Genomic DNA, 11,124 nt, shown 5'->3' with positions numbered 1-11,124 from the left:
CTTCGCCACACGCGCCTCCCACTCCGTCACCCCCCCCCCCCCACCGCCAGTCCCGTCTGATCCGATCGTGCTGTCGTCTTAGGGCTTGTTAGCTAGTCTCTGTCCCTTAGTTTATTTATTTATTTTTTTGTCCTTTAGTTTATACATGCAGCCACTTCTTGAGGGGAAAAAAGCCAGAAAGGAAGAAAGGAGAATCTTGAAACGTGAACTCCTGCTGGCAATTGTCTTTCTGGTTAGTTAACAAAAGGACTTTACAAACCCAAGAAATACAGTTAACCCAAGCCCTCCTATTTCCTCAAGCCTTCAACTTCTACCCAGCAACACACACTCTGACCTCGCCTTGTTGGCCAGCTTGAATCGTCATCTGCAATTCTGATTGGTCTTCTATGATCTTGCAGTTTTGTTTTGTTTTGTTTTGTTTTGTTTTTCAATTGGCGAAGCAGCCAGGGGTATTCCCCTCTCCCCACTGGGTTGGTCCGCAGGGGAGGCTAGAGAGGCGGGGTCGTGTCTGTGGGATTCCTTTTCCCGGGCCGCTTCTGATTGGGCGCGTGGTGCAATGCGCGCGACCCTTCAGACATCAAACTCTCGGGAGGCTGGACCCTGCCCTCTCCGTGCTCCCGGCTTGTAAAGCGAAGTGCGGCGAAGAGACTACGGGTTTGGCCTGTTGCAGGGGGGCGGGGAGCTGGCCGCTGGTGGTAAGGGGGCTTGCAGCTGGGCGGCGCTACGGCTGTACCACCATCGGCCTGTGGTTGGGGTGCACGGACTGCGTTCACCTCGGTTCTCCAACTCCCGGCCCAGAAGTCAACGAATGCTGTTGAGTAAGGGCAAACAAAGAGCTGGGATGGAGGCAAGCCCCCTAGACCCTTTTTAGCAGTTATTCCCGCCTACTCCCTTCCGCTTCCGAGTCAGGGAGGCGTGTCCGAACGAAAGGAGGAAATAAGAGCCGCCGGCGTTCAGACGCGGGCCACGATTCTTTAGTTACTGCGTTATAGTTTTCGTGTTTTTTTCTCACCCGGGAGTCGCCGCTTTGGGAAATCAATTAATCTCAGGCTTTGCTGTTCCCACATCTACTTCCTGATCAGATGCTTGCACTTCGAGAGATTAAAAAGTAACTGTAGAGAAGAAAGGAAGGGGCTGTAGTAGAATCAAGCAGTCATTCCCTGAGAGGCCTCCTGGAGAAGGAGAATTTCCTTGCTTTTTTAAGTCAGCTGCCAAAATTCGTTGCTTCGCTCCTATTCCTAGAGCTTCGGTTGTTCTTTCACGTCCCAATTCCTCAAGAGCACTGGGCGACAGAGTTATGGAGAAACGCCTGCAGGAGGCTCAGCTGTACAAGGAGAAAGGGAACCAGTGTTACCGGGAAGGGAAGTACCGGGATGCTGTAAGTGGGTACCATCGAGCTCTGCTGCAGCTGCGGGGTCTGGATCCAAGTCTGCCCTCCCCGATACCTAATCTGGGACCTCAGGGCCCGGCCCTCACACCTGAACAAGAAAACCTACTTCACACCACCCAGACAGACTGCTACAACAACCTGGCTGGTAAGAACAGGGCCGACGGGAGGGTACAGTGTCAAGGCCGGTATATGAAAGTTTGAGAATATTGGGAAAAACACTGACGGCTCTTCTGTCGTTATCTAGTTATTCTACCATGAATTGCAATATACTTTCAATCTATGGGGCTCTAATTGAGTTTCGGTGCTTCTAGACTTCACTTGGAGAGTTTGATAAACACAACTTCTTGAGCCTACCATGATTCCGATCTAATAGGTCTGAGGTTTGTGAGTTGTGTGTACCAATTTGCGTTTCTATCAGACTCCCAGGTGATGGCTAACAGGTTTAAGAAATTTTGCACGACTTCCTGGTGGCTCAGACGGTAAAGAGTCTGCCTGCAATGCGGGAGACGTGGATTCAATCCCTGGGTCGGGAAGATCCCTTGGAGAAGGAAATGGCAACCCACCCCAGTATTCTTGCCTGGAAAATCCCATGGATGGAGGAGCCTGGAGGGCTACAGTCCATGAGATCGCAAAGAGTTGGACACGATCGAGGACCTAACACACACAGAGAAAATACTGAACCTGATGCTGAGCTCAGCTTGTTTGTACACTGGTACCGAATCAAATTTCACAGACAGAGTTTTGGGTGAAGTAGAAAAGAATAGCTCTTTTGTTTTGCCAGGCAAAGGGGAACAGAGCAGGCTCCTGCCCTCAAAACCACAAGTCCCCACCTGGGGAAGATACTGTGAGGTTTTGTATAAATTGTCCAAAGAATGTAATCATCTCATGGACGTTTTTTCTAATGGGTTGGTGGTGAAGTAAGTAAGGCTAAGCATCATTGACCTTCCAGTTCAGCTGTTCTGGGGTCTACACTGCTCCTGGGTGGCATACCATTGTTAATTGTTAACTTCTCCCACCTGGAGGTCGTTTCTGTATCCACAAAATAGCTTAAGATGTTGTTGAGACTGTCTGTTGGGGAAACAGGACCTTGCCTCAAGGTTGCTCTTGACTGTTTCTCCTTGGTCTCCCAGCCCCACCCTTCCCTAATTAACAATTGCTTGAGTCTGCCCTTCAGACCTCAGGGAAGGTCGTAGAGGCTGAATGCAGACTGTTTCTTATAATCGAAGAAATGGCAGACACAAAGCCCTTGTGCCCAGGAGCCCCAAAGACCCTGCACAGTATCAAACCTATGTTTAGACTGTTGTTTCTTTAATATTTAAAATTTAGGAAAGAAGGCACTTGCTTCAGCTGGTGGTGTAAGTCATCCATCTTAGATGTTTTGGATAGCTTTTCCTCATTTTCCTGCTTCCTATATAAAGCAGCTAGATGATACCTTGGGTAACTTGTACCTTCCATATCCAGCTGGCCTTGCATGGAGAAATAGTCCAGAGTTAGTATCACTAGGATTCATCTGCTGAAAGAAAGGAGACTTCTGAAGTCTGTTCTGTGGCAGGCAAAGTAACCATAGAGCTAATTAAGTTTGTTTTGAAGTATACACTTTGTAATCATTGTTTAAATTTTTTTCCTTTTTACTACCCTGGTCCTCAATGATTTGGTGAAATTCTAGCTGTTTTACAGTGTGTGTCCAAAGCTATTCTTAGACTCAAGTAACCGTAATTATAGTAGCTACTATTTCAGTTCATTCAGTAATTATTTTTTGAATAAATTAATATTTATTGATATACTGAGGATTGGAGAAGGCAATGGCACCCCACTCCAGTACTCTTGCCTGGAAAATCCCATGGACGGAGGAGCCTGGTGGGCTGCAGTGCATGGGGTCGCTAAGAGTTGGACACAACTGAGCGACTTCACGTTCACTTTTCACTTTACACTTTACACTTTCATGCACTGGAGAAGGAAATGGCAACCCACTCCAGTGTTCTGAAGCCTGGAGAATCCCAGGGACGGGGGAGCCTGGTGGGCTGCCATCTATGGAGTCGCACAGAGTTGGACATGACTGAAGTGACTTAGCAGCAGCAGTAGCAGTAGCAGCATACTGAGGATATTGCAGTATAGTAAAACAGATAAAGGTCCCTGCTGTCATGGGGAGATGGATAGTTAACAAAAGAAGTAACTTGTGTATTAGACGATGTTGACTGAAAATGAGGCACAAGGAGAGAGTTTTGAGTTAAGTTTTACTTGGGGCAAAATGAGGACTGCAGCCCAGGAGACAGCACCTCAGACAGCTCCAAAAAAAAAACTGCTCCAAAGAGGCAGTGTGGGGAGGTTAGTATATAAGATTTTTGTGAAGGGGGAGTTCAATCTAAAGACCTGTTTTCTTGGGGCACAAAGTGCCTCATTCTGAACTCCCTCAGGGCGTGTCAAGGCCTACAGCTGCAGTAGCCCAGGATTCAGCCTCCTGCTGTTGGCAAGCACCAATTTGTAGTTGACAAAGATGATAAGTAATGTGGAAACGGATAAAGCAGAAAATGGGTGTATGGACTTCCCTGGCAGTCCAGTCATTAAGACACCACGCTTCTAAAGCAGAGGGTGCCAGTTCTATCCCTGGTGGAAAAACAAAGATCCCACATGCAGCGTGGCATAGCCAAAAGAAAGAAAATGGGAATAGTGAGTGCCGTAGGCATGGTAGTGGTCAGGGAAGGCTCATTAAGGTGACATTTATGAAATGCCATGTATAAGCCCTTGATACACATATACATATAAACCTTAAGTATCATAGCAATCCTTTGAGGTAGATTTAAGGAACATCTAGTAAGTGGTGGAGCTAAAATTAAACCTGGCAAGTCCAATTTTTTTGTGGCTGTGCTGGATCTTTGTTGCTTCGAGGGCTTTTCTCTAGTTTGGCGAGCGGGGGCCACTCTAGTTGAGGTGCTTGGGCTTCTCATTGGGGTGGTTTCTCTTGTTGTGGCTCATGGGCCCTAGATCACAAGCTCAATAGTTGTGAGACATAGGCTTATTTGCTCTGGCATGTGGGATCTTCCCAGATCAGGGATCGAACCCATGTCTCCTGTATTGGCTGGTGGATTCTTTACCACTGAGCCACCAGGGAAGCCTCTGTACTTAAGTTCTTATTGCAGAATACTGTATGTTAGAGAATAGAATACACCTTGGGGAATTGGTCAGAAATCAAGGAAATGAGATACATACTCATCTTGACTGTCCAGGTGGACCTGAAGGCAGAGACTGGCTTATCCATCTGTAGACCCTCTGCTTGGAGGCGCTTGGTAGATGTTTCCTAAAGACTCACTAAAATTAAGAAATTTCACTTACATGAGAGTGAAATTTATGTGTTGGGCAGTTTATTTATAGTACCTCTCACCTTCACAAAAATTCTGCAAGGTAGTAATGATTTTCCCTACTTCATAGATAAAGAAATCAGACCTCATCGCTAAAACCCTCCAATGGCATATTATTGTACTTAGGAAAATATTCAAACTCTGACCTTCACCTGCACAACCTGACGTGATCTGGCTCCTCCGTAGACTGAATTCACAAAGCACACACCCACCTTCCGGCTGGGTAGGATCTCTTCTCTTGGCTAGAATGCCCTGTCCCTTGAATGACCCTGTCATTCAGATCTTGGCCCAAAAGTCACTTTCTCAGGGACGCCTTCTGTAATCAAGCATCACTCTGACCTCATTCAGTCTCTGTCCCAGTACAGTTCTATTTTCCACAAAGCACTAATAAATAAGTGAATTTGTTAGTGTGTTCCTTCTGCCTGGGAATTAGGATGCAAGCTCTACTCACTCACCAAGGTGTCTGTCTTGTTCCTCTTTTTCTCCTGCTCCTACCTCCACCTAGCACATGGTCATTACCCCAGAACTAGTTGTAGAATGAAGGAACAATGGGTTACATCATGGTAACCCATCATTGATGGGTTAGCTGACGCTGGGGAAATACTTAAGTATGAACCATATGGCCACTTGGTGGGGATGTTGTAGAAGGGACGCAGACACAGCCCTGATACTCCTTCCTTCCCAGCACATGATTTAATAATGCTGTGTGTAATTCCCACAGTTGTTAAACAGGAAATGCATTTCCCTTCTTAATTACAGAAAGACAGAACATTGACCTGAACATTGTCTCCTACACAGATTTGTATTTTGAGGTCCCATCCTTTTATCTAAGGAATTTGTGAGATAATATATCATCATTGAGAAGGGTAATTTTTGAGTTAGTCTTTGGTTCAGATTTCTTACTCATTCCACCTAAAAGCTGTGGGATCCTAGACAAGTTACTTTACCTTTGTGAGCCTTGATTTCTTCATCCATTAAATGGAGATGCTAACACATAACTGACTTCAGAGGGTGGATGAGAAGATTAAACAAGCCCCTGGCACAGTGCTTACTGTTTACTCACACTATTAATGGCAGTCGTTGTTGTTACTAGGACTTCAGGACAAGAATTGTGAAATGGGAGAGTCAAGATAGACAGAGAGCCTTGAGTAGAAGAGAGACAATGAAGAGTTTTAAATAATTTCTTTTTTCACCACGTGGCATGCTAGCGATCAAACCCCTGCCCCCCGAGAGTTCCAACCACTGGACCGCCAGGAAAGTCCCCATAAATTTAAAGTATAGTCTAATCAACTTTTTAAAAATTATTGATTTAATGTGGCTGCGCAGGCTTTTCTCCAGGTGCGGTGCCTCGGGCTTCTCTGTTGGGTGGCTTTCTCTTGTTGCAAAGCACAGACTCTAGGGCACTCGAGCTTCAGTAGTTGAGCTCCCAGGCTCTGGAGCACAGGCTTAGTAGTGGTGGCACAAGGGCTTAGCTTCTCCGTGGCACGTGAGATCTTTCCGGATCAGGGATCGAACCCGTGTCTCCTGCATCGGCAGGCGGATTCCTAACCACTGGACCATAAGGGAAGCCCTAGTCTTATCAACTTTTATAGCTGGGCCTGACCCACGCTAGGTATTGGGTTGGCCAAAAACTTCGAGTTCTTCCATAACATCTTACAGAAAAACCCAAACAAACTTTTTGGCCAGCCCAACACGCAATGGGCATTTGACAGATAGTGAAGTAAACCGTGAGGTGTGTAAAACTTGTATCCACTGCTGTATCCCCAGTGGCTAGCATGATGTCTGGCGCACGGTGGACATGCAGATGCATTTGCTGGGTGAGTGAGTGTTGCTGTAGCATCCTGGATTTGGTGCTTCCTTGTGTTGGGCGATGGGGCATCGTGTAACAAGGTCCTCTTCTCTCTTCCTTCCGTTTGCTGCCATTAGCCTGTCTCCTTCAGATGGAACCAGTAAACTATGAACGGGTGAAAGAATACAGCCAGAAAGTCCTGGAGCGGCAGCCTGATAATGCCAAGGCCTTGTATCGGGCTGGAGTGGCCTTTTTCCACCTGCAGGACTATGACCAGGCCCGGCACTACCTCATGGCTGCTGTCAGTAGGAAGCCAAAAGGTGAGAGAAGGGGGCTGAAGTGGGAAGTACAAAAAATAGTCCCACTGAGGTAGTATCTGTGGGAGAGGATTGTAGTTCATTTTCCAATGTATTGAATTGTGAAAATAAGTAATAATATATTCACACGTTCAGTAGTAAAAAAGTATAAAAAGGTGTATGACGATGTATAACAAACAGACCTTCTACTCATGAATTCCAAGTTTCAGTTCCTAGATGGAGACTAAAATAGGATCTAGATTCCAGTGAATAAACTTGATAATCCTTGTTTCTACCAGTTTTCCAGCTGAGGTCTGGCTTTTGCATGACTGTCCTTTCATCCTTTAGCTCAGCTAACCCCAGGTATGACCTAGAAGAACAGGCATCCTGAGAACTTGAGGCTTGTTTCCAAGGCAAAAAGGATATTGTTAAGAGAATGATAAACTTGTTCCTGTGTTGGTGGTTCAGCTCTGAAAATTGTCTCCCATTTTGCATTATGGCTTAGAGCAGCTACTGAAGTGAGGGGTCCCCAAACGTAAAATAACTCAGCAGCACCACTCTAATTGAATGGAAAAGTCATTAAAGTGTTAGTTACCCTGGTTTCTTGCGTTGCAGGCAGATTCTTTACCATCTGAGCCACCAGGGAAGCCTGGAAAAGTCATGAATTAATAAAGATATAAAATATGAACCATTGCTCATGTTTCTTTCAGGTACACAGATTAACTGCCACCCATGTATAGTAGGTTTAGAGGCTGTGCTCTTAAAATTACTGTTTCTTCAGATGCTTTTCATTATTAAGTTAGAAACCAGCTCAGCCTTGTACAATAATTTTTTAAAATATATATTTATTTATTTGACTGCATCAGGGTTTATTGCCACGTGTGACCTCTCTGGTTGTGGCACAGGGACTCAGTTGCCCCACATGTTGTTGAAAATAGGTGATAATACATGTTGTGGGACAGCTAAGTCCCTGTGCCACAACTAGAGAGGATCTTAGTTCCCTGATGAGGGATCGAACCTTCGGCGTTGGAAGGTAGATTCTTAACCAGTGGACCACCAGGGAAGTCCCTGTACGAGATTCTTTAGAGATTAAAAGTGGTATTAATGAAGGAAATGTACGTTGCATAGAATAGTTGTGATATACGCAGATCTTAGAAATTTTCAGAAATGGAAGGGTGTTCACAGTCCTCTCCTGTCTGGACGCACAATTACGGGTCTGTCTCTGATTGGCTCCTTTGTCCTGTTCTAAGACGCCAACGTCCGGAGGTACCTTCAGCGGACACAGTTGGAACTCAGCAGCTACCATCGGAAAGAGAAGCAGCTCTACCTGGGCATGTTTGGTTAAAAGAAGAAAGATACTCCTCCACTTGAACTTAGATGAACCATTAGAGACCCATCAAAGGGAAACCTGAGCCTCAGCAAGAGAAATTACCCCCACACCTCTGACTGAGGTGAACTTCTGTTTTGCTTCTAGTGCTGCACAAACTCTTCTATCACTTACATAGGCTGTGTTTTTGTTTCCCCATCTTTCTATTTATATGGCTTTTAATATATGGTATTATATATCAGAAACATTTGCCTTGAGAAATACAACCAGAAAACACTCATCAGTTATAGGTGGATTAATCATAGCTCTGGCATAGATTTTGATGATAGATGTTGGTAGATGTAGTCATATACAACGGATAAGGCTTAGCAGAAGATGAAGTAATAAGGACAGGCAGAAAGGAATGTTTTCCCTTCGTTTCCTCAGATTTCTAAAGCCAAAATGGGAAGCCCTTACACAGGTCACAAACTGGCAAATACATACTGTAAAACTAGACAATAATAAATTGGACCCACATGCCTCAAAATGAAAGATTTAAAAGTAACTACTTCATTAATTCCTTTTTCTTAATGTTCCACATACATTGAGATTCTTTATCCTCCACAAAAGTATCTAGTTCCTCTTGTTTCTCTTGATAATTTCTAACTATTGTAGCCTTGCTATTGCTCACACTCAGATCATTAATATAGTATACTTATTTATTTTTTTTTATTAAACCCTTCTGTCTTAAAACCCCTGGAGTCAAGCATCTAAGTATATATTTTATAACCTTTCAAAAGACCTCATGCCAGAAAACTTGTAAACGCTTGAATTTTTAAGTTGCATACCTATAGGATGCTCATTTCTCTAAGAAAGGCAAGAGTTTACCAAGTCTTCTAGAAACAATGCGACAAAGAGCAGGATAGAAACATAGATCTGTTTTTTACCTGTCACCTCGTATTTTGTAAGAACTCCATTCCTTAAAGAGGAGGGAAACAGTGAGGAAAGGTTCTCTTTCCTTTGTGCCTTTTAAGCACCGACAGAACTTTCTGGAAGCTTTGTTGGGCACAGGTGCAGGCTGCAGATCTGGTACAGCCATGGCTCCGTAGGAGGCTTCCTCAACCGGAGCACCTTTATCATTCTGCACACTTATTCTAATGTCCACAATGTATGAGTTGTACAAGAGTAGATGAGGCCATAATAGCTCTGCCTCTGTATTTATGAATGAAAGGAATAAGGACATGTCATTAGCCATCATATAAACACAGTTTACAGACAAAAACTTCTTGGTCTTGCCAAGTGTACATGAGCTCTTCTCTCTTAATCAGTAATGTGTCTCTCTTGATGAACTAGGCTCCTCTTTGTATCTCCCTGTACTCTTAAATAGTACAACCATCAGCTTTTAACAAAAAGTCTTTATACCAAATAGTCTTTTAAGTCCAAGGACACAGCTAACAAAAGAGGAATATTTTAGTCCTCTTCCAAGCTGCTTAAATTTCTAAGCCTAGACTGTTGCCAAATTATGTCATGGTTGTGTGTTATCTTTGTTTGGGGCTGGTTTTGCTTTCTGATTTTCTCTTTTTTCCCCACTAAGACTTGATGTTATAGTAAGCTATGTTCTGTATCAATGAGGAAAAAATAAAGCTGATATTTAAAAATGTATTGTAGATGTATATTGTACTAATCTTTTTTTTTTTTCTTTTTTTCTTTTTTTGCATTACTAAGAGACAAAGTGGTCAGACTTACATTTTGGTCTTTAATTTGAAGGCCAGCTCTAACAAAGATGCTAATGAATGGGAAAGTGGACAAAGGTAGGCAGTCAGATATGGGTCTGGAGGAGGCCTGCCCAGCCCACATCCTGAAGAAATCAGGTAGCTAAATCTGTGTACTCAGAAGTTTGTGGAGGGGGAAGCAGTGCACCTTACCAGTCCTTAAGGGTTTCCACACAGGATTTGAGGGTTTGATTTTAGAGAAAGCATTCATGGTGATGTGAAGATTCGTACTTTGGCACATAAGGAACAATTAAGAATGGCATTCCGCCAAATTGATACCCACTATCTTTACAATTTTGCCAAAATAACACACACCTATATTACTTTTTAGTCAACATTTTATTTAAATATATATTTTGAAAGGAATTTTTGGACAGAGGAACATGTTAAATGATATCATGGGAAGGTAATCAGCAAACCCCAGACTGAAACCATAAGATGCAAAAACCAATTTCTGCAATAAATTGCAAGGAAAAGGAGAGGGGATTTTATATCTTAAAAAGAGGTTTGAGACACATCAACCAAATAAATATGACTCTACTTTGGATTCTTATTTGAAGAAAACTAAGTTTATAAGACTGAAATAATGAAAAAAAATTATATGTATAGGTCTCCTCCGAAGTCCTGGCACAGAGCTCCTAAAACCCTTAGAATTTGGATTCTGATTTGAGAAAAAAAAAAAAAAGTATGGGACAATCAGGAAGCTCTGAACAGGAATTATCAGTTTTGTTGGGTGTGATCATAGTGGTTGTTGGTTTAGTCATTCAGTCGTGTCCGACTCTGACACCATGGACTGGATCCCACCAGGCTCCTCTGTCCATGGGAATTTCCCAGGCAAGATTACTGGAATGGGTTGCCATTTCCTTCTCTAGGGTATCTTCTGACCCAAGTGATCATGGTATTTGGTCCTTTTCTTTTTTCTTCTTTAAGAGTCCTTTTAGAGATGGCATGCTGAAATTGCTTACTGATAAAATTGAGGTGGGGACTTTAGAGCACTTTATATCATTTGCCCAAAAAAACGAAACAACCAACCAACCATAAAAATAAGTATTAGAAAAAAAAAAAAAGTATTAGTATATAACCAAGTAAATCATCTTTGGAATCGCTGGCTTTGGAGAAATTGAAATCAAATGTGAAGGGCTAAATGGTGAGTATTGTGAAGCTAAGGGCAAGTGAAGGCATATGCTTATAGCCAATTAAGAAAAGAAGTGAAAT

The 11,124-nt window shown here is 43.3% G+C and overlaps 1 protein-coding gene across 2 annotated transcripts; it reads left to right on the top strand.

Annotated features, from left to right (window-relative positions):
- Nucleotides 1-143: 143 nt before the first annotated feature.
- Nucleotides 144-9,799, top strand: TTC9C (tetratricopeptide repeat domain 9C). 2 transcript variants are annotated; one of them, XM_027532515.1, is made up of 4 exons: nucleotides 144-232; nucleotides 1,243-1,535; nucleotides 6,673-6,855; nucleotides 8,082-9,799. In XM_027532515.1, exons 2-4 carry the CDS (start codon nucleotides 1,298-1,300, stop codon nucleotides 8,174-8,176), a joined length of 516 nt encoding a protein of 171 aa, XP_027388316.1. In that variant the 5' UTR covers nucleotides 144-232; nucleotides 1,243-1,297; the 3' UTR covers nucleotides 8,177-9,799. The 2 variants fall into 2 exon arrangements, with proteins under 2 accessions (XP_027388316.1, XP_027388315.1); XM_027532514.1 differs by lacking the exon at nucleotides 144-232 and adding an exon at nucleotides 451-818.
- The last annotated feature ends 1,325 nt before the right edge of the window (nucleotides 9,800-11,124 follow it).

Source organism: Bos indicus x Bos taurus, chromosome 29 (genome assembly GCF_003369695.1).
Source record: "Bos indicus x Bos taurus breed Angus x Brahman F1 hybrid chromosome 29, Bos_hybrid_MaternalHap_v2.0, whole genome shotgun sequence".
NCBI classification, from domain to species: Eukaryota; Metazoa; Chordata; class Mammalia; order Artiodactyla; family Bovidae; genus Bos; species Bos indicus x Bos taurus.
The sequence above is the reverse complement of the archived record's forward strand: the minus strand, read 5'-3'. Positions and strand labels throughout refer to the sequence as shown.

Coding starts and splice junctions, on each gene's coding strand:
- TTC9C (XM_027532515.1), top strand. CDS start 1,298: ATGGAGAAACGCCTGCAGGAGGCTCAGCTGTACAAGGAGAAAGGGAAC. Junction 1,536..6,672: donor CTGCTACAACAACCTGGCTG/GTAAGAACAGGG, acceptor TGCTGCCATTAG/CCTGTCTCCTTCAGATGGAA. Junction 6,856..8,081: donor TGTCAGTAGGAAGCCAAAAG/GTGAGAGAAGGG, acceptor TCCTGTTCTAAG/ACGCCAACGTCCGGAGGTAC.